This window comes from Balaenoptera musculus, chromosome 8 (genome assembly GCF_009873245.2).
Source record: "Balaenoptera musculus isolate JJ_BM4_2016_0621 chromosome 8, mBalMus1.pri.v3, whole genome shotgun sequence".
In the NCBI taxonomy this organism is placed as follows: domain Eukaryota; kingdom Metazoa; phylum Chordata; class Mammalia; order Artiodactyla; family Balaenopteridae; genus Balaenoptera; species Balaenoptera musculus.
The window spans coordinates 72,360,251-72,380,828 of record NC_045792.1 but is presented as its reverse complement, the minus strand read 5'-3'; the positions used below and the strand labels follow the sequence as shown (position 1 = coordinate 72,380,828).

Below are 20,578 nucleotides of genomic sequence, written 5' to 3'. Positions count from 1 at the left end.
TGTGGAGTCCGCACTGGCTGCTCCCCATTAAGCGGGGCTGGCATTTCAGAGCGCGTCAGGGGCGCTGGCTCCCTGCCCTGGAAGTCAGCATCTGGCCTCTGAGCCGGCGCTGCCTGCCGGGCCCCAGCCCTCTCAGCTCAGCGGACCCGGACCGAGGGCCCCAACGGGCCATTGTCATCCTGCCTGCGCCTCAATGGGGCCATTCAGGGGCTTTGCAGAGGCCCCTCTGGAGGGCACCTCCCCCCCTCCTGGGTGCCCTTGGCCGCAGCCTTCGCTTGTGTGGGTGGGGTCTCTGGCTGTGGCAAAAGCAGCCGGCAGCCAGGGCAGCGTTACTGAAGACTGGATTGTTGACGGAGGGCACCGAAATGCCCCACACGTCACGGGACTCTGGGGTGCTCTGCCCACACCGCGCCCCTGCCCCGGACGGGGCGCCCAGGCTTCCGAGGGGCCCACACCTGAGGGCTGAGCAGCAGGGCCTCCCCTACGTTCACTGAGGATCTGAGGGCGATTCGCCGCAGCCAGACAGAGCGAGTTCCAGCCCAGGCTTTGCCAAGTCCTAGCTGTGTGGGATTAGGCGAGTTGCTTCACCTCTCTGAGCCTCTCTTTCTCCACCTGTAAAACGAGACTCCTGATACCTCCCTCCTAAGGTGGACACTGAATGAGGTAAAACACGTAAGCATGTAGCATGGAGCCTGGCACATAGTAGGTGCTGAATAAATGTTCCCTTCCCCTCTATCCCTTCTTATAGCTCTTCCTGATCCATGGAAGACCCCAGGAAATGTGCTCTCCTGTCACCAGCAGATCCAAAGGCCACTGCTAGGGGGATATCTTGGTTCAGGCCTTCACAAGTGGACAATGGGCCCCTCGTAGACCTGGCACTCTGATTCAGGCCCCTCTCAGCCCACACAGCCCGTGATAAGGAGCACTGACCCACAACACACAACTCCTCCTCTCATCTCTGGCGCCCCTTCTGCCACCCCGCTCTGGGGTCCTGAGCATCTCATACTGACTTTACCCTTCCAGGTCTCCCCACCCCCAGGCTGTTCCTGGGCTCTGATTTCCAAATGAGCAAACAGAGAGACAGATGCTGAACTCTATGGGCACTGCCAGGCAACTTACAGGCAGCCAGCTTGGGCCTTAAGCAGAGGACAAAGGGGCACATACCCTGGGTTCACAGCCCTTAACCAGGAGTCCCAGTTAACCCTTTCCAGTGGCTGACATCCTGGTATGACGCCCACCCTCCATGGCAGCCCTGGCCCCTGGCAGCAGGGAGAGGAGCCGGGGCCCCCTGTCCACCAGAGCCCTCCACCCTCTACTCAGCACACGAAATCCTGAATATGCTGCTCTGTTCTCTCTGCATCTCGCATGCATGCGTTCCAACCCAGCTCCTCTCACCTTGTCTAGGCTCCCATTCTTGCCTGCCCCCACTCACCAAGCTCCCTCCTTCTCTTAATCATCTAAGTTGACCTTTCCCTCTGGACCAGCCTCTGTCAGACAGTGAGGGCTGCAGACCATCTTCTGCACATTCAGTTGCCAAAAAAAGACATTCTTGGGCCTCCCCCAGACCTACAAAATCAGCATCTCTGAGGCTGGGGCCCAGGATTCTGCATATTTAACTGGTGCCCAGGTCATACGGATGCACAGTGACGTTTAAGAACCACCGTTGTGGAGGAAGAGGGGCACGCCTGGCATCGCGCTCTGGCCCCGCAGGACCTTTCTTTGCACACTCCCTTTCCTGTTAATAACTGTCTGAAAGAATGAATTAATTGGTTTCCTTATTGCCAAATTACACTAATTGAGCTCTGCCATCTCATTTCCCAGTTGCATTCTCCTTGGACTAACTTGAGAGGTTTCTATCCATATATTAGAGTACAGCAGAAAACACAAATACACACACCTGAGACCTAACATTTACAGAGAACTCATCACATGCCAGGTATTTGCCACATGCTTCATACACTTTAAGGCTCAGAGCAGCCCTGTGAGGTCGTGACTCTCATGCCTCTAGAGCAGATGAGCAAGAAAGGACAAGTTTATCAGCAATTCACCTTACATGGGCAGAGCTGGAATCTAAACCCTGGTCCATGTGGCCGTGACCGCTTGCTCTTACCCACTTCATTATCCTGACCTCTCTGAAAGAGCTGGTTTCAACTCCAGTAGCTCTCACCCCAGACCGTGCAACAGAATCCCCTGCAGAGCCCTGAGAAATACAGATGCCGAAGCCTCATCCCAGGCCTATATCTGGAAGGGAGATGTCTGGACGTGTGTTCTGTTTTGACAGCTCCACGTGGTCCCGGCAAAGAATGACTGGCCACGCGCCCAGGTCATGCGGCTTGCTCAAGTAGGTCTAGAGAGAAAACTCAAGTTTCTCGACTCGCACAACAGTGCTCTTTCAGCCTCACTGCTCACATGCTAGGGTGCTGCCAGCGGTCGAAATGGATTTCCTCTAGCCCCTCAAGGAGCATCTGGACGCACACACACGCACGCGTGCCTGTGCACTCACGTGCATACATGCACACTCCCGCAAACATCTTAGCATCGGACTCATCATCTCCCCGTCATGGGACAGCTTCCCTGTTCCCATCAGGACCCAGTCTGGACTTGAGGGGGGCTGGGGATGTCCCTCCTCCAGGTGACTCAGATGGGGTTAAACGAGACAAGTCTAGGGGAGCTGGGGAAGGAACAGAAAGCCCCCCTTGACTCTCTCCACCACCTTCCTCCCTCCTGTGGACTCCAGAGCAAGGTGACCAAGTCCTCTTCCTCCACCTGCAGTGGCCCATGCCTGACTGGGCCAGGCATGTGCTCAGGGATGGGCGGTTTCTATGGTACCAGTGGCCGTGTAAGCAGCTTTTAAGTAGCCCTGATTTACACAGAACGAGACAAAAAAACTCCCACCTCTAAAAGCATTAGACAATAATTTCACCAAACAGCCTGATCCAGGGGCTCAATTAATCTGCTCTGCTCCTATCAATGGGCTTTCCGCAAATCAGTACCCAGCCGCAGCATGACTGAAAGAAACGCCTCAGCAGGGAGACAGATTACATTTGCACGGCACCTGCCCATTCCCAGGGCTTCCCTAGGCGGGGATGGAGACCCCAGCATGGCCACTGGAGCGAGCCGCTCCCCTTCGTTCTCTGGGGCACACTCCTTCACGGAGCTATGCTAGAATCATGCAATGCAATTTCCTATTGCAATTCAAGGAGAACTGGAAGGAGACTTCCAAACAGCAAAGGATCCTGGGAGTTGGGCTCTATTCAGACGAAGGGAAGGGCTGTCCTCCCTTTGCTGAAGGGGCTGGAGAGGATTTCACCGCTGGCTGTGAGAAGGGCTGGGATGGAACTGCCTCCAGGTCCTGAAAGATGCCATCTCGGCCAGCCTAGAACACACCAGCGGAGAGGAGAGCTGAGGTCCATTGATCCTGAATTCCCAGGCCAAAGACAAGATCTTCCTTCCTTCTGCAGTTACCAGGCAGATTACAGCCTCCCATCACGCTGACCAAGCATTAGCCACAAAGCCCAGTGCGCAGGTGAGTAAGACAGAGCAATGTAAGAAATGAAGCGGCCACAGATTCTAGAAGTCTCTTTTATGGTACCCTCTTCTAGGGTCCATCCCTCCCATCCCTAATCAGAGGGTAGGGTTATTAGAGGCAATGGGGCCTGTGCCTCCAGACAGAAGATGCAACTGAGTATTTATAGGAAGGTTTCTCTTAAGTACTTCTGAAGGGGTAAGGACGTAATTGTTCTTCTGCTTCTTAAACTTTAATTTGCCTATGAAATATCTTGAGGTCTGGTTAAAATGCAAATTCTGATTCAGAAAGTCTGGGGCTAGGCCCGAGGTTCTGCATTTCTACCAAGCCTCCAGGGGATGCTATTACTGCTGGTCCATAGACCATACTTTTATTAACGAGGGTTAAAGCACAAAAAGTAGCCAGAACAAAGAAAGGAAAGGAGGGAGGGAGGGAGGGAGGAAGGAGGGGGGGGGAGGGGAGAAAAGAAAGAAAGAAAACTGAAGACAAAAAGGAACCAGTGTACGCTGGCAAATCCAATTCTCACCTCTCTCTTCTACTGTGGATCCAGCTCTCAACTAGGACCAAGTAAGAGTCTGCTCATAGGGTAAGAATTCCCCAACCTGATCACTGTAGATTTCTTAGTAGCATCTGGAGAAACAGTGTAAGTAAGAGTCCTTGACTTTGAGTCAGACCTAGATGCTAGTCCCAGACCTGCCTGGAATCCTGTACAAGTCCCTACTGTTTATTCACTAAATATTTAGTAAGCACCTACTATGTGCTAGACACTGTTCTAGGTTCAGGGGATACAGCTGTGAACAAGAGAGGCAAAGCCCTGGTTCTCATGGAGCTGAAAGTCTAATAGAGGAAGACACAAGATAATAAATACAGAACATGTCTAGAGTAGACTGCTCTGGCTCTGGAGAAAACTAAAGCAGGGCAAGGAGATATAAAAGGATGGATTGCTATTTTATATAGGGTTGTCAGAAAAAGCGCCACCGATAAAGGGGCATCTGAGCAGGGACTGAGGGTAAGAGAATAAGCAGCGTCAATATCTGGGGAAGACATTCCAGGCAGAAAGAACAAGTGCAAAGGCCCCGAGGCTCGGCTTCATCATCTCCAAAATAAAGAGGTAAGGAAACAGGATCTTTGTGATACAGTTCTAAGGTTCCAGAGCCTGCCAGCCAGGAGCAGGAGAGGCTTTGGAGGTTGGGGGAAATGACCTGCGCTGTGTGAAAAGGCCAGGGTGGTGAAACCCATAGGCCACCTTGATAGCCCCCTCCTTTTTCACAGTCTTATACATCTCTCATTCCAACTCTGTTTCGAGGAGCAAATCACCCAGTTGTTTTTAAGAAACAAAAATAATCTGTCCTCTTAAGGGAGAGATATTTTAAAACCACTGAATGGATTTTTCCTTCCCAGCTTTTTTTTTTTTTATTGATACATCTCTTCTCCTTCCAGTTCTAAAATAAGCACCCTGTCTGCCCATACACTAATCCAAAGGCAACACAGTGCAGATGGCGTGGGCCTGGGGAGAGCCAGGCGGAGGTTGCTTGGAAGGCACCAGACCCGGAGAAAAGGCACCAAGACAGCCTGACCAGCCTGGCCTCGCCCATGGCCTGCTTCTTCCGAATCCAGGTGACGAGACATTCTTAAAAACAGCAGTGGAATGTGGTGAGAGTTGGCATTTGCAAATGACAAATTTCTGACCGAATTCCAGTTCTTTGGAATGGAAAACCAGCAGTTTCCTGTTACAAAATGTACCAACAGTTCATGCCTAATACATGGGTGTGGGCAATGCATATACTTCACATCTAAATTTGGCTAAAAATATATCAAAGCCGGCATATTTTTAGCCAGGTAAACATTTCTAGGGACTAGGTCAAATTTATATTGGTTCTGCTCTGCAATCCAGAGAAGAAATGATTCCAAATGATGAGAAGCAGGGACCCAAGGGGAAAACCACACAGTTCCCCCAGGCAAATTGGGAGTCACTGATTCTTAGTGACCATCTCCCGTTTGGGAGTGCTTCCCAGGACTAAATAGTTTGTCCTTTCCCACTAGAGAGGCAGCGCCTTTTAAAGAACAGAGCCCCAGGCTACTTTAGGAAGGCAAATCTTAGTTGGGTTTTACTACCTCTCACGCTAAAGGACCTTAAACAAGTTGTTTTCCATCTCCGTGCCCTCATCTCTCTTCCCCACCCTCAACTAGATTTGGGTGTAGTTAGGAGCAGCACGGAGGGAAGACCACACGGTGGGTAAGGATGCATGCTTTGCCAGCACTGCTGAGTTTCAGGCCTGGTTCCTCCATTTATAGGTGGGTGACCTTGGGCAAGTTGCTTATGGTCTACCTGCCTTGGTTCACCTGTAAAATGGAGAGAATAACAAAAGTGCTTACCTCAGAGGTTATTGCTTTTATGATGATTAAATGGGTAAATCCATATAAAGTGCTTAGAAGAACACCCAGCACATAGTAAGTGCTCAGTAAATAAGTGATCTTATCTACCCCATGCCAGGCATTTTTATATACACTATTGCTTTGATCTGCATGACCCACTGAAATGCTACACTTTCCCTCAAGCAGCGGAGGCTTGGTTAGACTGACTTGTCCAAGCTGCAGTTCAACAACTATTTATTGAGGGCCTACAGTGTCCCAGGCCCTACACCAGCACTGGGGAAGTTAGATGTCCAGTAAATAAATGGGGAGGTAGGATCTTAACCTAGGTCTCTCTGACTTCCAGCCTGGGGGTGGGGCTCTAAGGTGTTTGGTAGAAAAAGCACAGATGTGAAATTAGAGAGTTCCAATACTGACTCCGTGTGATCTTGGTCAAGTTACCGACCTCCTTTGCACCTCATACATGAAACTGATGAAATGCCACAAGCCTTATCACATTGTGGTGAAGCTTAAATGAGATGATGTATGGAGAGTGGCCCATGGGAGGTGTTGAATGGTGGTCTGTTGCCACAATTATATGATCCACAAAGAGGGCCTGGTTTTCTGATCCGCTAAGCCAAATGCAAAAGCTTTCAAATATGAAAGAATTAGGAGAACAGACTTGTGGTTGCCAAGCGGGACAGGGTTTGGGGATGGATGGATTGGGAGCTTGGGATTTGCAGATGCAAATGATTATATACAGAATGGATAAACAACAAGGTCCTACTGTATAGCACAAGGAATTATATTCAATATCTTGTGATAAACCGTAATGGAAAAGAATATGAAAAAGAATGTATATATATGTATAACTGAATCACTTTGCTCTACAGCAGAAATTAACACAACATTGTAAATCAACTATACTTCAATAAATTTTTCTTTTAAAACAATACTTAACTACTTAGTAGATGGAGGGGAAAAGAACATAGCTCAGGGCTGGTTCTAATTCTTTAAAACATCAGGCACTTCAGAACAGAACATCTGATCGCCATGAGTGAGGTGGAAAGGACACTGGGCCAGGAGTCAGGGGGCCTGGATCCCAGTTTTTGCTCTGCCCTCAAAGCTGGGTGACCATGGGCAAGTCACGCCCCCCTCTGGGCTATGTTTCCCCATCTGCACAATGGAGCTTTGGGAATAGATGGCCTCCAAGGTCTACACTGTCTCAGACATCCCAAATATCTAGTCCATAGAGGCACAGATCACTAAGCAGACATCCAAGTAAGCCTGATTCTTCTAAATCTGGTTTTGTCACCCAAATGGTACTTTCCCCTCCAGCGCTTGCCTTCCTCTGTCCAGAGACAGTTAACAAGCAAAGTTCACACACTGGAAGGTCTGACAGCTCCAGGATGCTCGTGGCCCACATTTTTTGACGTCAACATGCGTCACTCTCAGGTCTGAAAAGAATCAAAGCAAACCAGTATGAAATGGGGACTGTCTGCAGAGCTGCAGCAGGAGTACAGGAAAGAGGTCCTGCCAGCTGTCAGGCACATGGCCCTGCCCAGCCCACCAGCACGGGGGTGACCTGGGGGACAGCAGCCGCAGCAGCCAGAGGAGACCATGCCCAGATTGCAGCAAGATGTGAGCAAAATCCAACGGGGCTCCTCATTCTGTAAATGCAGAGCCTCTGGCAATAGGCTGGGACAGGCACAGGAGGCCCTGACAAGGAGACAGTGAGGAGGCCAAGGCCAGGGAAATGGAGAGCGGGCTCCAAGGAGAAGAGGGTTTGGAGGTTTGGTTTTCTAAAGCAGCACCCTAGTATAGGATTCAGGCCTCTTCCAACTCCTGGCAGAAGAAGGCAGTGGTTAAGAGCACAGATTTTGGACTCAGAAACACCAGGTTGGAATCCTGCAAATGTTCACACCAGCTGTGTGACCTGTAAAAGTTCCATGACCCTTCTCAGGCCTCTGCCCACTGACTCCTCACTTTTCTCCTTACTGATAAGACAAGGTGAATAACATGGGCTCAGAAAGTTAGTGTGAGGATTAAGTGAGATTTCGTATGGAAACGGCACATAAGTGGTTGCTGAAATCATTATTCCTGGAAGGCTTGTCCTATCCTCTTTTCTTAACCTACTAAAATCCTTCAGAACCCTTCTCAGGTCCCCCTTCCAAAGTTATTGGTGGGGGTGGGGATGGAATCTGCCAAAGCCCTCCGAAGCCCATCCAACCCTTCCCGTCTACTGTACCGCCATGATCACAGCTGGACAGACCTTCTTCCAGTGGAGCAGCCCGCCAGCTTGGATGCTGTAAACAGCCTTGTGTAAAGAATCTGCCTCCTCCTGCTACCCAACCAGGTGAGTTTTCCCAAGACCTGGCGCTGGAAAGCTTTGACACTGGCCTCGCTTGGCCACCCACCATCATGGGATCATCTCAGCTCACATGCCAAGAGGGAGCTCTGCAGAAGCCATATGGCTTAGCCGCAGCTTCAGGAACACAGCTGGTGCTCAATATCCACTCAATCCTGTTTTTCAACTCTTTCTTTTATCTTCGCCCTCCCATCCTTCTTTGCTTCTGCAAATAGGAACTAAGAACCTACTATGTGTTGATGCTGTACCAGCAGAGATCATGAGAGACACATCCCTGACCTCACGGAAGCCATGGTCCAGCTAAATAAGCAACCATAGTCCAAGCGATGGGGGCTCAGAGCAGGCTATGGGAGAACACAGGACAGATACTGCATCCGGACTGTGGTGGTGGCACAGGGCTTCCTGGACGAGATGGCACTAAGCCTGAACTTGAACGGGTCAAGGATGGGACGGGTTTAGCCAGGCAAAGGAGTTCTAAGTAGTGAGGAGAGGAAGAGGTTAAAGCAGACAAAGGAGCTTGCTTCCACTCATAGTCCTTGCCTGCTTCATGCCTAGATGAGTAAAATTCAACCAGGTATTTTCATATTTTAAAAAATTTCCTCATTAAAAAAATCTCTTTTATACTTTCAACCTTGGAAACATCTCAGATTTTTATAAGAGATTATCAAATCAACCTGGATCTTATGATTTCCATAAAATTTCAGCAACCCTTCTCATAAAAGAAGAGGAATTAAGCCAAGATTCTCACACTACACCAGAAAGGAGATAAGGAGTCCAGACCCTAAACCCAGTGAAACAAACTTGGCCAGGCTATTTACTGTGAGTGAGTACGTACACACACACACACACACACACACACACACACACACACACACACACACACACACACACACACACACACTCCTACTTGACACACACTCCTACCTCATATATGTTCTCATGGATACACCACAGATGTCAAGGGGATTGCTAATGTATACTCTTTAGCCAAGGCTTTGTTTTGCTTCCCAACATTTTGAAAAAGTTCAAACACAGAAAAGTTGAAAGACTCGCACATATATCTTCACCTAGATTGACCAGTTGTTAACATTTTACAACATTTTCTTTCTCCTTCTATCTACAGATATACTCACCTTTTTTTTTTTTCTAAACCATTTGGGAGTTAGTTGCTGACATCAAGATACTTCACCTCTAAATATATCAGCATGTAACTCCCAAGAAAATGGACATTTTCTTACATTATCCCCAAACCATTAACATCGATGGAGTAATACTATCTAACATACAATCTGTACTCAAATATCTCCCATTGTCTCCAAAACGACCTTTCTAGCATTTATGGTTTTGCTTGTCAAGGATCTCTCATTGGATTTGGTTGTCATAGCTCTTTAGTCTCCTTTTCTAGAATAGTTTAGTTCTCCATCTACCTTTTAAATTTTTTTGTTTTTCATGACATTATCAGTTTTGAAGATCCCAGGCCTGTTGTCTTAACGATGACCCATAATCTGAATTTTTCTGATTGCTTCTGCGTGCCAACAAATGATCAAATTCCCCATTTTTCCCTTCCTCTGTCCAGAACCAGCCTTGCCAGTTACACAGTGATAACGCCTTAGTGGACCTTGTGGCATCAGAACACTTAGAATTTTACAAATCCCAGAGAGGTTAACTGATATGATGAAGCAGCTAATGTTTATCTAATATTGAATGAATATATTCAATATTTCTAAACTCTGGGGCAGAGGGGAGGAGCCAGATGTCATATATACCACACCAAAGGAAATTTTACAGCAATTTACTTTGATTCCGTATTAACAATGCCTTTTCAGATATTTTTTAAAAAGTGCTTTCACACTTGCTATTTAAGAACCTTGACTTTGAGGTCAAACAGATAAGGGTTCAAATCCTGAGTCTACCACTTAACCAGCTGTGCTAGTTGGAAAAGTAGCTTAACCTCTCTTACCCTTGGTTTCCTCAAAGGGTATTTATGGTGTAAGATGTGTAAACCAGAGTCTCATTCATAATAATTACCTCTATTAAGCTTTACAACAACTCTTCAAAAAAAGTAGAGCAAGTATCATCCTACTCATTTTATAGATTAGGCAACTGAAGCTCAAAAGACAATGTAACTTATTGAAGGTCATGCAGCAAAGCATCTAAAGAGACAAAATTAGAACCAAAGTTGCTGATTCCCAGAGCTGTCATTTCTATTCTCTTCAGGAAGTAGCTTCTATGTAACAGGATGTTGGGAGGATTAAATGAAATGATGCATGCCTGGTGCTATGCATTATGCTGGTAAGAGGCTATGCTCTGTCAGTGTCAGTGCCCATTATTATTTTTCCGGTGTCACACTCTCGTAACTGATTTTGTTCAAAGGCTCCAAAAGAACTTTATAATTATCTTGACCAAGCCCCCTTTCCTACCCTATCTTCTCTTCCACCAAGACAGGGGAGGTTGGAACAAACCAAAATTCACTAAAGGTATTAAGGTTTCACTTAGAAGGAAAGAGAAAATATTCTGAGGCTGTGGGGCTACTGTTTGCAAAACACAAAAGAGGGTCTGTTTTCCTTGGGAAATGGAGCACTAAGTCATGAGTCATTCTTTAGGTTCTGCGTGGGCGACTTGGGGTTCCTGCGAAAACTTTTGTGTCACTCACTAGTGTCTTGTGTGGACTGAAGCACAAAAGCCTGACCCAGTTTTGTTCCCAAAATCACATGAACCATTCTGCCCAAGACATTCTAGGAACACATTGTCCATCTCTGAACAATGTGACCAAGAGACAGAGTCACCATTGAAAGTGGCCCCGTGGCTATCAGTAAAACACCACTGGGCAGCTGGCCATGCCTTGGGGCACCTTAATGACCAAGCTGATCACAAGGTTCAGCTCCCACCACAATCATGCCAGCAGTAAGAGAAGAGGGCTTTCCTTCTGCCTTCAGAACAATAAGAAACCATTCAGAAGCCCAATCAATGGGACTGTTCCATTCTTGGTCCTGGGCAGTGCTGTCAGACTGGCCAGCTCCACTCAATCACCTTGACAGTGCCAGCTCAGACTGGGTGTACAAAGGAGGTTCCCATAAGTTTGGTTTGCAGCAGATCCCTCAGCTTGGTTAGTGCTATAGAGATGGCATGTTTGGGACCAAAATGTGGAGGTTTCATTTCACAACTCTGGATATGACTACATTAATTTACTCTTGACCCTGACCCTCATTCATCTAACCAAAGCCCCGCTATGCTCTCTGCTTCCACAGTGCAAGTCATCTGTCCTCCATGTAATCAACCGTGCACTTGAGAAGCAGAGAGGTAGGGTAGAAAGAACACAGGCTTGGAATGAGGCAGATCTGGTTTCCAAACTTGGCTCTGACCTTGGGTAATAAAAATAGGCAATATCACATATTCCTTGCTTATTGCATGCCAGGCTCTGTGCTCAGCAACCTACCTGTATTATCTCACTGAATCTTCACAGACAACCTATAAGCATCATTGCTTCTGCTTTATAGATGAAGACACATTTAGAGATGTTAAATAACTTGCCCAAAGCCTGGATTTGAACCCAGGTCTGTCTCTCAGTTAAGTGTAATCTACCATTTAAAACTGTCTCCAAGTGATAACTTCCCTTGGTCTCAGCTTCCTCATATGAAAGGCATGGGCCACTTTACATTTTACCCAGTTTCTTGTGCTTCACATTAAATTTCATATACACATAAAATTTATATATACATAAAATCATTTATAGCAGTCTACTACTACCTGGCACATAGCAGATGCCCCCTAACTACTCCCTTCCCTGCTGATGAGACTGATTCTAAGAAATAAGAGTCTCTGACCTTAAGCCAAAATCTCACTGGGTGGTTTGGCTTTTTCAGACTGGCTTCAGGAGCTTCAGTAAGGCCTAATTAAAACACCTCTCTCAAGGCCACATCTCTTATGTCTTATAACTCAATAAAATGGGACACCAAGACTTGGTGCTTCAATCTTGGTCACAGAGGAAGGGAGTATGAGAAGTGGGAAGCAAACCTAGCTATTCTGAAAGCTGGAAATTGGGCTGTAATTCCCCCAGCCTGGCCTTTGATGTGTGTGTGCTTACATGTGCTCATTACTTTAAGCTGTTCCATGTGTATATATTTGTATATGTGTGTGTATATATGTATATATACACATATCCAGAAGTAGATGTATTTATACACACATATATACACACGTAATGATACCCTAAATTAGCCACCAGTCCCACCCTTAAAGTGTCTTCAGAAAATTAACCCATGGAATAAGCAATAATACGTGAACTATAAACATTCTTGCATGTTGGCAGATAACCACGCTACACATTCCCCCTCCAAGAACCGAGGAAGAGAAGAAAGGGAATAACACAATAGCAGAAAAATGCACTAATCAAATCCATAATCAACTTTGATGATGGAGCAAGGATTCTAATCAAAACACAATGGGGCAAAGTTGCAACAGGTTGCAAGCTTGGAGCTGCGCTCTCTTCCCAGGGGCCTCGCCTGCGCTTTCTTTTTAAACATCTAAAACACCCACAGAGGATTTCAATCACTTCTAATTACTTTTTTAAAGAAATGAGTTGCAAGTTGAACCCCAGGCTCCTAAAAACAGGAAATATCAAAATATTATATATATAATTTTTTTCCCCTGCAACTGCTTCTTAAAAATAGGCTAACCTCTCCTCAAATAGCTCACAAGCATTCCTTATCTGAAGGTCAGCCGGACAGAGTTTCTGAACTAACACAGAGCAGATCTCTAAAACAATTCTTTGCACATGGTCATAATTTATACGCCATGTTAACAGAGCAGATGCTATAAATGTTCATTCTTGGGGGAAGGCCCAGGTATCCCAACACCAGGAGGGGAATTCGGGAGGGATGTGTGGCTGCAGAGCAGTTCCTCTCTCTGGGGGTCGAGCCCCAGCTGTAGGTTTGTGGGAGAGATTCAAGGTGAGGGGTTTGGCAAGTCGACAGCGGGGCTGCACCTAAAAGCTAGCTGCTGGCTGTGTCAGGTCTTTTCACACTTGATGGCGATGGACAGCAGGCTTGGGGGAGAACAGGTTGTCACTGGCTCAAGAGAGTCGCTGCCTAATAAAAGCCACGAGACCCACGTCCTTTCCGCATCACTACCATGTTGGATATCCTGAACCCTAAGCTAATAATAATAATCACTGTCATTTCCCAAGGGGCTGTTATGAAACAGGTCTTTTATGGACACCATCCTTCCACCTTCTCATAACTACCCTGCATGCTCAGGATTACTACGGACCACGAAGGCAGCACGCAAATCCAATCCCTCAACTGCAAGAAGCCTTTGTTCTTTGCTCATGATTACCTTTCAAAACGAAGACACCAGATACGAAGCAATCACCTGTTAGGCGAAGGTGCGGCTTCCCGGTGGTGACACCCACTCCTGCTCCGCACCACTGCGTGGCCCTGCTCCTCCTCCTTCCCTGGCATGCTCATATCACCCCCTCTCCTCCCCAGCCAGCCATTCCTGCCCATCTCTGGAGCCCGCCATCTCCTGCCTCCTCCGTGAGGCCCTCAGGACTTCTCCAGCCATGGTGGCCTTTTCCTTCCTTTCAGCCCCAAGCATACCTCTCAGCCCTCTTCGTGTTGTGCCTGATGCCCTTGGTACATCAAGTCATGCCTCCCAACTAGACTATAAGATCTCCAAGGCCCAGGCCGTGTCTTATCACCCTGTACATCCGCCAGAGCATCCAGGAGGAAGGCAGCTGTGAAGAGGGGAAGACCCCCCCCAGCCTGGAAGCCAGACTAACCTGAGCTGGGTCCCCCACTCGCCACCCTGGAGCAGGATGACCTGGAGCAAGTTATTCTACCTTTTGCTAAGTCCTGCTTACTCTTCCCGCTCAATGGCTAGAGCAGTGGTCTTAGAAATCAGGGCCTGCGAGTAACTGGCAAGTCCCTATGATTCTCTCTCTACAGCATGCTGGTTTAGGACTTGGAGTCCAGAGACAGATTGTCCGAGTCCTAATTCTACTTCTGCTACTCACGGGGTTACTAACCCGGTCCTTGCCTCAGTTTCCTCATGTGTAAAATGAGAATAATAACACTTATCTCATTGGATTGTTGTAAGAATCAAATGAGGTCTTTTAGAACAATTCCTGGCACATAGGAAGTGCTATGTGATGACTCGCCATTATTATATTATTGTCATTAAAGAAGATGTTACAGGAAATTACTGTCATAGAAAATGTTATATATGCTTTAAGTGTTACTGTGGGAATGAAATGAGATCGTATGTAAAGAGCCTGGCACATCAGGCACTTCTCTCATCTTCCCACCATGGCTGGTACTGTATTAGGCATGTGACAGATGCTCTGTAAATCCTTGCAAACTGAATGATACCTTCTCAAGGGCTTGACAGAATAAGCTATGCCTTTTCTCACTGAGAGGCTATTAGATCTACGTTCAACAATGCCCCATCTCTTGGTTTAGCAATACGAATAGCTCATTTTATTGAGTGTTTCCTATTTGCCTGACACTGGGCTTTACACATGTTACTTATATATGTCTATACATATGTCTATATGATGTATGTATATGTTTATATATAAACATATGTATATATGACACTTTACATATGTTCTTTTTCTTAATCCTCATAATTTGTGTGGTTGTTTAACATCCATTTTTACAGATGGGAACAGTGAGGCCCAGAGAGGTTAATGGACTAGGTCACCAGCTAGTACACGGTGGAGACAGGATACCAGGGATATCCACCTGACTTTAAAGCCTGTGCTACTGACCACTGCACAACCCAGCCTTCTCCCCAAAGCCCCCTGAATAAAAGGGGAGTCAGATGCCCCAAGATATAATTTGCCATTTAACTCATCATCTCCTGAGTATCTTCTAGTGATAAATACCAGGTTTTGAGTCCAGGACTACCAGATGTGTCAAGTCTGACACAGTCCTCGATCCGTATGGAGAGGTTTTCCTGGATGGTGAATGGACACCATGTCAGGCAAAGGGGGAGGAAGCCTTGTCCAAAGATGGGAAAACCCCTTTTGCCAATGTCACTTGGATGCCAGGGTGAGGCAGTGAGACAAAGGATCTGTACCTGCCACAGAGAAGAGCCTCCAGGAAGCTCGGCCATGAATAAAGAAAGGGCAGGCTGGTAAAAAACAGGATAGCCCACTGGGAAGTGGCCAATTTCCTCAGCAATCCATCCAAACCATCCACATGGTCAGTACACAAGGTCCCACTGAGGGCAAGGCAGGTGGCGTGGGGGCAGCCAGGGGACTGTGGGCCAAGGGCGAGGGAGAGAAGAAAAGCCTCGAGGGAACTGGACCACACCAGCTCCTCCGGCAGCAGCTGGAGATCATTTTTTCAGGAAAAAGAGGGATGAATCACCTTTCCAGAGCCTGCCCATGGCAAGTCCACCGACAGTGTTTGTTAAATGAAGGGTCAAATGGGCAACAGTAGAACAGTTGCCTGGGTAGCAACGATCCCAGTGTCCACTTTCCCCCTCATTCCTTGGGTCCTCCTCATCAGGCTGGAGGCTGTGTGTCACATCCCGGAGTCACTGCTCTGGCCTCCTGCATACCACCCACCACACCTCATCAGCCCCGTCTCCAAGGATGGAGGGGAAACCCTCACAAGGTTGCACCCCCAAGCTCATTCCCATTTCAGAGCCCACGTACAAACCTGTGTCGAAGGCAGAAAAAGAGCGCAGAGCACAAAACCCTGGCAGAGACAGGCCCTGGGAGCATTGGGGGAAATCTTTCTCCCACACACCATCACTCAAACCTGTCAGCTTCCAAACATGTTTAGCAAGTGCAGCAGCAAGGGGCATGCTTATCAGCCTGGCGTGGGAGCTTAATCTGCTTTGAGGGCCTTCTCCAACCCAGAGTTCCAAAAGTCTGCTTACAATTAGCTTCCAGCTCCAGTTCCTCCATCAGAAAGGCTAGGAATGTGTTGAGTTCTAGCCTCTGATCAGAGAAATCTCCAGGAGAAGGTGGAGACAGTGTCAGCAGAGAGTAGGTGCCAAAAAGGTCAGCTGGTCTGTTGCCACTTCCCTGACACCAGCCCCAAACTACCTCCCCCGCTGGCTTCCCGCCTCTCTTGACCGGGACAGTCACATCCGTCAGGTTTGCCTGTCCCCAAAAGTCCCTGCTGACTAACTGCCAAGAAAATACAGCACGCCCCTGCTCCCTCCTACCAGAAGAGGAAAAAAGAAAAAAAAAGCAGCAGAGAGGGCAGGAGGCCAGGAGAACCTGATTGGCCCTTGCTGATTTCCTTAAAAGAGATTGCATGGCTAGGGCCCGTCACCCAGCCGAATTGGGTGATGCGGGCTCTGTCTGGAAAGGTAGAAGTCATCAATTCTTTTCAAGTCATCCCCCCACCCCGGCCCCAGTCACCCGGGCTACCGGCATCAGGATCTGCTACCCAGGAAGGAGGGGCTTAGCTTCGGGCAGCCATTCTGAGGCAGGCACCCCCGCCCACCGCAACAGCCAGCCGAGACGCTAGGAGTCTCCAGCTGCCTGCCTCCGCTGGTGCACCGAGCACTTCTACTGCAGTCCCAGCACCGTGCCTGGACTCCTGTCAACCCAAAGGATGGGGCAGGGGCAGGCATCTTCAAGACGAGGGGAGCAGGTACACTGCCACCCCCAGACCCCTTTCCCTGGATCTTTCAGCCAGGCCAGAGGGCGTGGAGCCCAACGAGGCCTCGGACCATTCCTTGGCAGGGACAGAATCTCTGCTGAACCGACACACAGACAGACAGACGCTGCAGCAGACACTGCCTTCTTGGGGCCAAGCTCTCAACATGCAGAACCTGACTTTTCCAGTGCGGCACAGTTTTGAGAACACCCTGACCGTGCCCGCCAGAAGGAAGCCGCAGACGTGCCCGCACCCCGGTCTCACAGAGCTCCTTAAGGCAAACCTCGGTCACCGGCCACACCCACTGGCCAGCCCACTCTCCGCGCGCAACCCCCAATCTGCCGGCCTAAGTGGGACGGTTCCCTTCTCAGCCCACAGGGTAGCCCTGTCCCCTATCCGGCCATGCCAACACCCCCCCCCCGCAAGTATTCACCCTTCTCCCAGAACAGTGCCCCGGCACACAGCACCTCTCACCTGGGTATCGAACCCGTTTTCCACCGAGCCGCTCATCCGCAGCGGGAGCCCCTCCCCCGCCGGCTCCTGCAGCCCCTGCGATTTCAGGGGGATCTGGCTAGGGTAGGCGGTCTTGCTCACCTCCACCTTGCTTCCTAACTTGAGGTAGCAGGGCTGGGGGCCCGCCCGGGCTGGGGGCACGTGCAGGATGGGCGCGGCGCTGTGCACGGGTTTGGGCAGTCCCGACTTCATTTTGGAGGCGACCAGGATGGCCGGCATCTTCTCCCGGGGCTTCGGCTTTCCCAGCACGTCCCTGGCAGCGGCGGCGGAGGCGACCGCTAAAGGCAGCGCGGGCAGCAGAGCAGGCGCCGGGCTTCGGCCCGAGAGGCGCCCACCACCAGCCGAGGGAAAGAAAAAAATATCCCCGGGTCGGGGATCTCGGAGCAATCCGGCGAGCTCGCCTTGGTCGCGGCGCTCAGCTGGTCCCACCTGGACGGATGCTGCAGCCGGGTTTCACGCCCCTCCTGGGCGGCCTGTTCAAGGGCTCCGGGTGCTCAGGAGCTGTTGCCTCTTGTGATTCTCCTCCTGGGAACTCGAGGCTTGGACGCCCATATTAACTTGTCACTGCATCTCCGAAGTGAGGAGGCCCCTTTGGAAGAGAAGCGGCGGGGACCCACGCCTCCCGCTCCGGGAGGCTGCGGGTGTGAGCGGGCGAGCTAAGGAGCAAGCAGCTGGCGAAGGGAAAGGACGATAGGGGGGAGAGGGAGGGCGCACGGAGCCCAAGACGTCTTCACCGAGAGGCAGCTGGCGCCCTGATCGCGAGCACCGCAGTGTCACCCGCTACGCAGAGGCGCGGCGAGAGCTCCCGAAAGGTCTCTCTACGCGTGACAGTCACCACTGCCCAGAAGCCCGCCGGACAGATAGCACCTCGGCGCCTGCGGGTCTGCACATGCTCCGTGCGCTATAGCGCAGCAAGGCTGTGGCCGTGGGGCGCGGGCACCGGGACGCGCGGCTGGCGGGCTGGGCAGGGCAGCGCAGCGCTCGCGAGCGGCCGCCGCGCTTCCCGGGAAGGCTCCGCTGGCTGCGGGGCTCCGCGCAGGGGAGGACAGCCTGCTACCCGCGCGGCTGCGGCGCGCGCTGACAGCCCGGGCCGCCCCGGCGCGCCGATTGGTCCGTGGCGGGCCAATCTGCAGCCGCGGCTCTCACTGCAAAGGGGGGCGTGGCCTCAACTCCCGGGCCGCCGCCGAAACTCTAGGGCCGCGCTTGGCCGCAAGTACAAAGCCAGCTGGTGGCCGCTCTGCAGCGCTGCTCGGGCTTCGCGCTCCCCCGCGGGCTGACACCCCCGCGTCGCTGAAACCTTTTGAAAAATGCCCTTTCGAACGCAAGCGCCCGCCTCGGGGCCCCGCGGGAAAGGCTCCGGGGAAGTTTGTTTCCTTTTTAAAATTGTTCTGGTCACCTTAACGGTCTGAGGCTTCCGGAGTCGCGCCTGCAGCCCCGCGGCCCCCCATCTGGTCTGGGCAGGGCCGTTCCTCGTCTCCCGCGTTAAGGACGCGCCAGCCATTTCTTCTCTTTTCTGCCAGCTCTTCCAGGCGGGCTGGGGGGCCTCCGAATAGCTTCCTCTCCAGCTTTCAAAGGCTGCACATTTCACTTAACTATTTGAAGTATTTATAGGCACATACAATACCCCGCGAAGCCTCCCGCCCCAAGACGGTTCCTCCTTGCAACCTACCACAGACTGACCAGAGGAAGCCAGGAGAAGCTCCATGACCCCGGCGGGCTCGGGCTAAAGTTTGCTGCGCTTCATGTAGGAGCCCCTCCCTGTCCGCGCCTCGGACGCACTGGCCCTACAGGTTCCTCGACTTTAATTCGCCTGAGGACTTCTCTCCTGTCCCAGGTGCTCTATGGGTTCCTCGCTGAGAGTTGGAAGAGATGACACAGGCAGGCCAGACCCCTCATTGATGAGAAGCCCCCACCCCTGGAGAACTACCTGGATTTAAATCGGGCAAGTTCTCTGACAAAGCTTACAAAGCTTCGGTTCTCACTGGGAGTAAGGAAGGGGTTTGACTACATATATATAATATACTGTTGTTTGGTTAAACGAGATCGTTCATTACAGTCATTTAGCACAGGTACTTAGCTATGTGAGAGACCAGTAAGTTGGGTATTATTATCCCTATTATTAAATTACTGCTTCTCACAACACCCCCCCACCACCCCACCCCACCCCAGTCATCTCTGTTTATAAGCTGTTTCTCTTCTCTGGCTCTGAGATACAGGTTTTCACAGTATGCCCACCCTATAGCCTGATTTTCAATGCCGATAGCATTGATTTGTCATTATCCAGATCGCAGGAAATAAAGTTTTAAAACAATCTCTCAAAGCAGTATTAAGAAATAAGAAGGCCTCTTACCCTGGCCTGTTCCCTTTCCTATCTTATCTCCACCCATTCTATGCAGCAACTTTCTACTCTAGCGAGACTGAAATGCACACAGCCTTGTATACAATTTCAGGTATTCCTCCCTCTGAAATTAAAGCACACGTGTCCCGTGCCACTTACTTAGCACTCAGCCCTTTACCATCTGATGCCACCTTGTTATTTATGGTTTCATGTTTATTTTCTTCTTAAAGAGAAGGCCTCTTGAAGTTAGGAACTGCATTTTTAACCTTTATTAGATTCTCTCAGCATTGAGTATAATGCTGTGGACAGAATAGCTACCCGGATTGTCATCAAATGGATGAGTAAATGGTGCCAGCAGCAATTAACCAGGGGAGAGCCTTTTAGATCCAGGTACATAAGGTCATAAGAGATGTTATGCTGTATTAAACCTTGGGACTCTCCTACTCAGAATTCTGGTTCTGCCAGATGTAGCAAGAGTTATGGAAATATACTGCAGTCTTTGACTTTAAAGGTCATGGAGATATTCCAAAGTATTTCCATGGCCTTAATGTAGTTTTTCTCAAAGTGTGGTCCCCAGACCACCACCAGCAGCATCAACACCTGGAAGCTTGTTTGATAAGCCCCACCCTAGATCTTCTAAACCAAAAGTTCTGGAGCTGGGGCCCAACAATCTAGGTTTACCAAGTGTTTAACCCAGCAATTCTGATGCACTCTGAAGTTTCAGAACTTCCACCCTAATGAATATATCATGCATTCAGTGCTCCTCCAGGGCCACTTAAACCTTAATATACATAAGAATTATGTGTCTTGCTAAAATACAGATTCTGACTCAGTAGGTCTAGAATGGGGCTGAGATTCTG

The 20,578-nt window shown here is 49.6% G+C and overlaps 1 protein-coding gene across 7 annotated transcripts in view; it reads right to left on the bottom strand.

Annotated features, from left to right (window-relative positions):
* Positions 1 to 18,349, bottom strand: part of NAV2 (neuron navigator 2) — a 399,145-nt gene extending 380,796 nt beyond the window's left edge. For 4 of the 7 annotated variants that reach the window (XR_005021033.1, XM_036862157.1, XM_036862158.1 and 1 more), the window contains exon 1: positions 17,342 to 17,599. Coding sequence is in view for 6 of the 7 variants with exons in the window: in XM_036862157.1 (XP_036718052.1) it covers positions 17,342 to 17,599 (258 nt within the window). In the remaining variant the exon portion in view is untranslated. Of the gene's footprint in view, positions 1 to 17,341 lie in introns of all 7 variants that reach the window. The other 3 variants (XM_036862156.1, XM_036862161.1, XM_036862162.1) reach the window with 2 other exon arrangements.
* Positions 18,350 to 20,578: the final 2,229 nt, after the last annotated feature.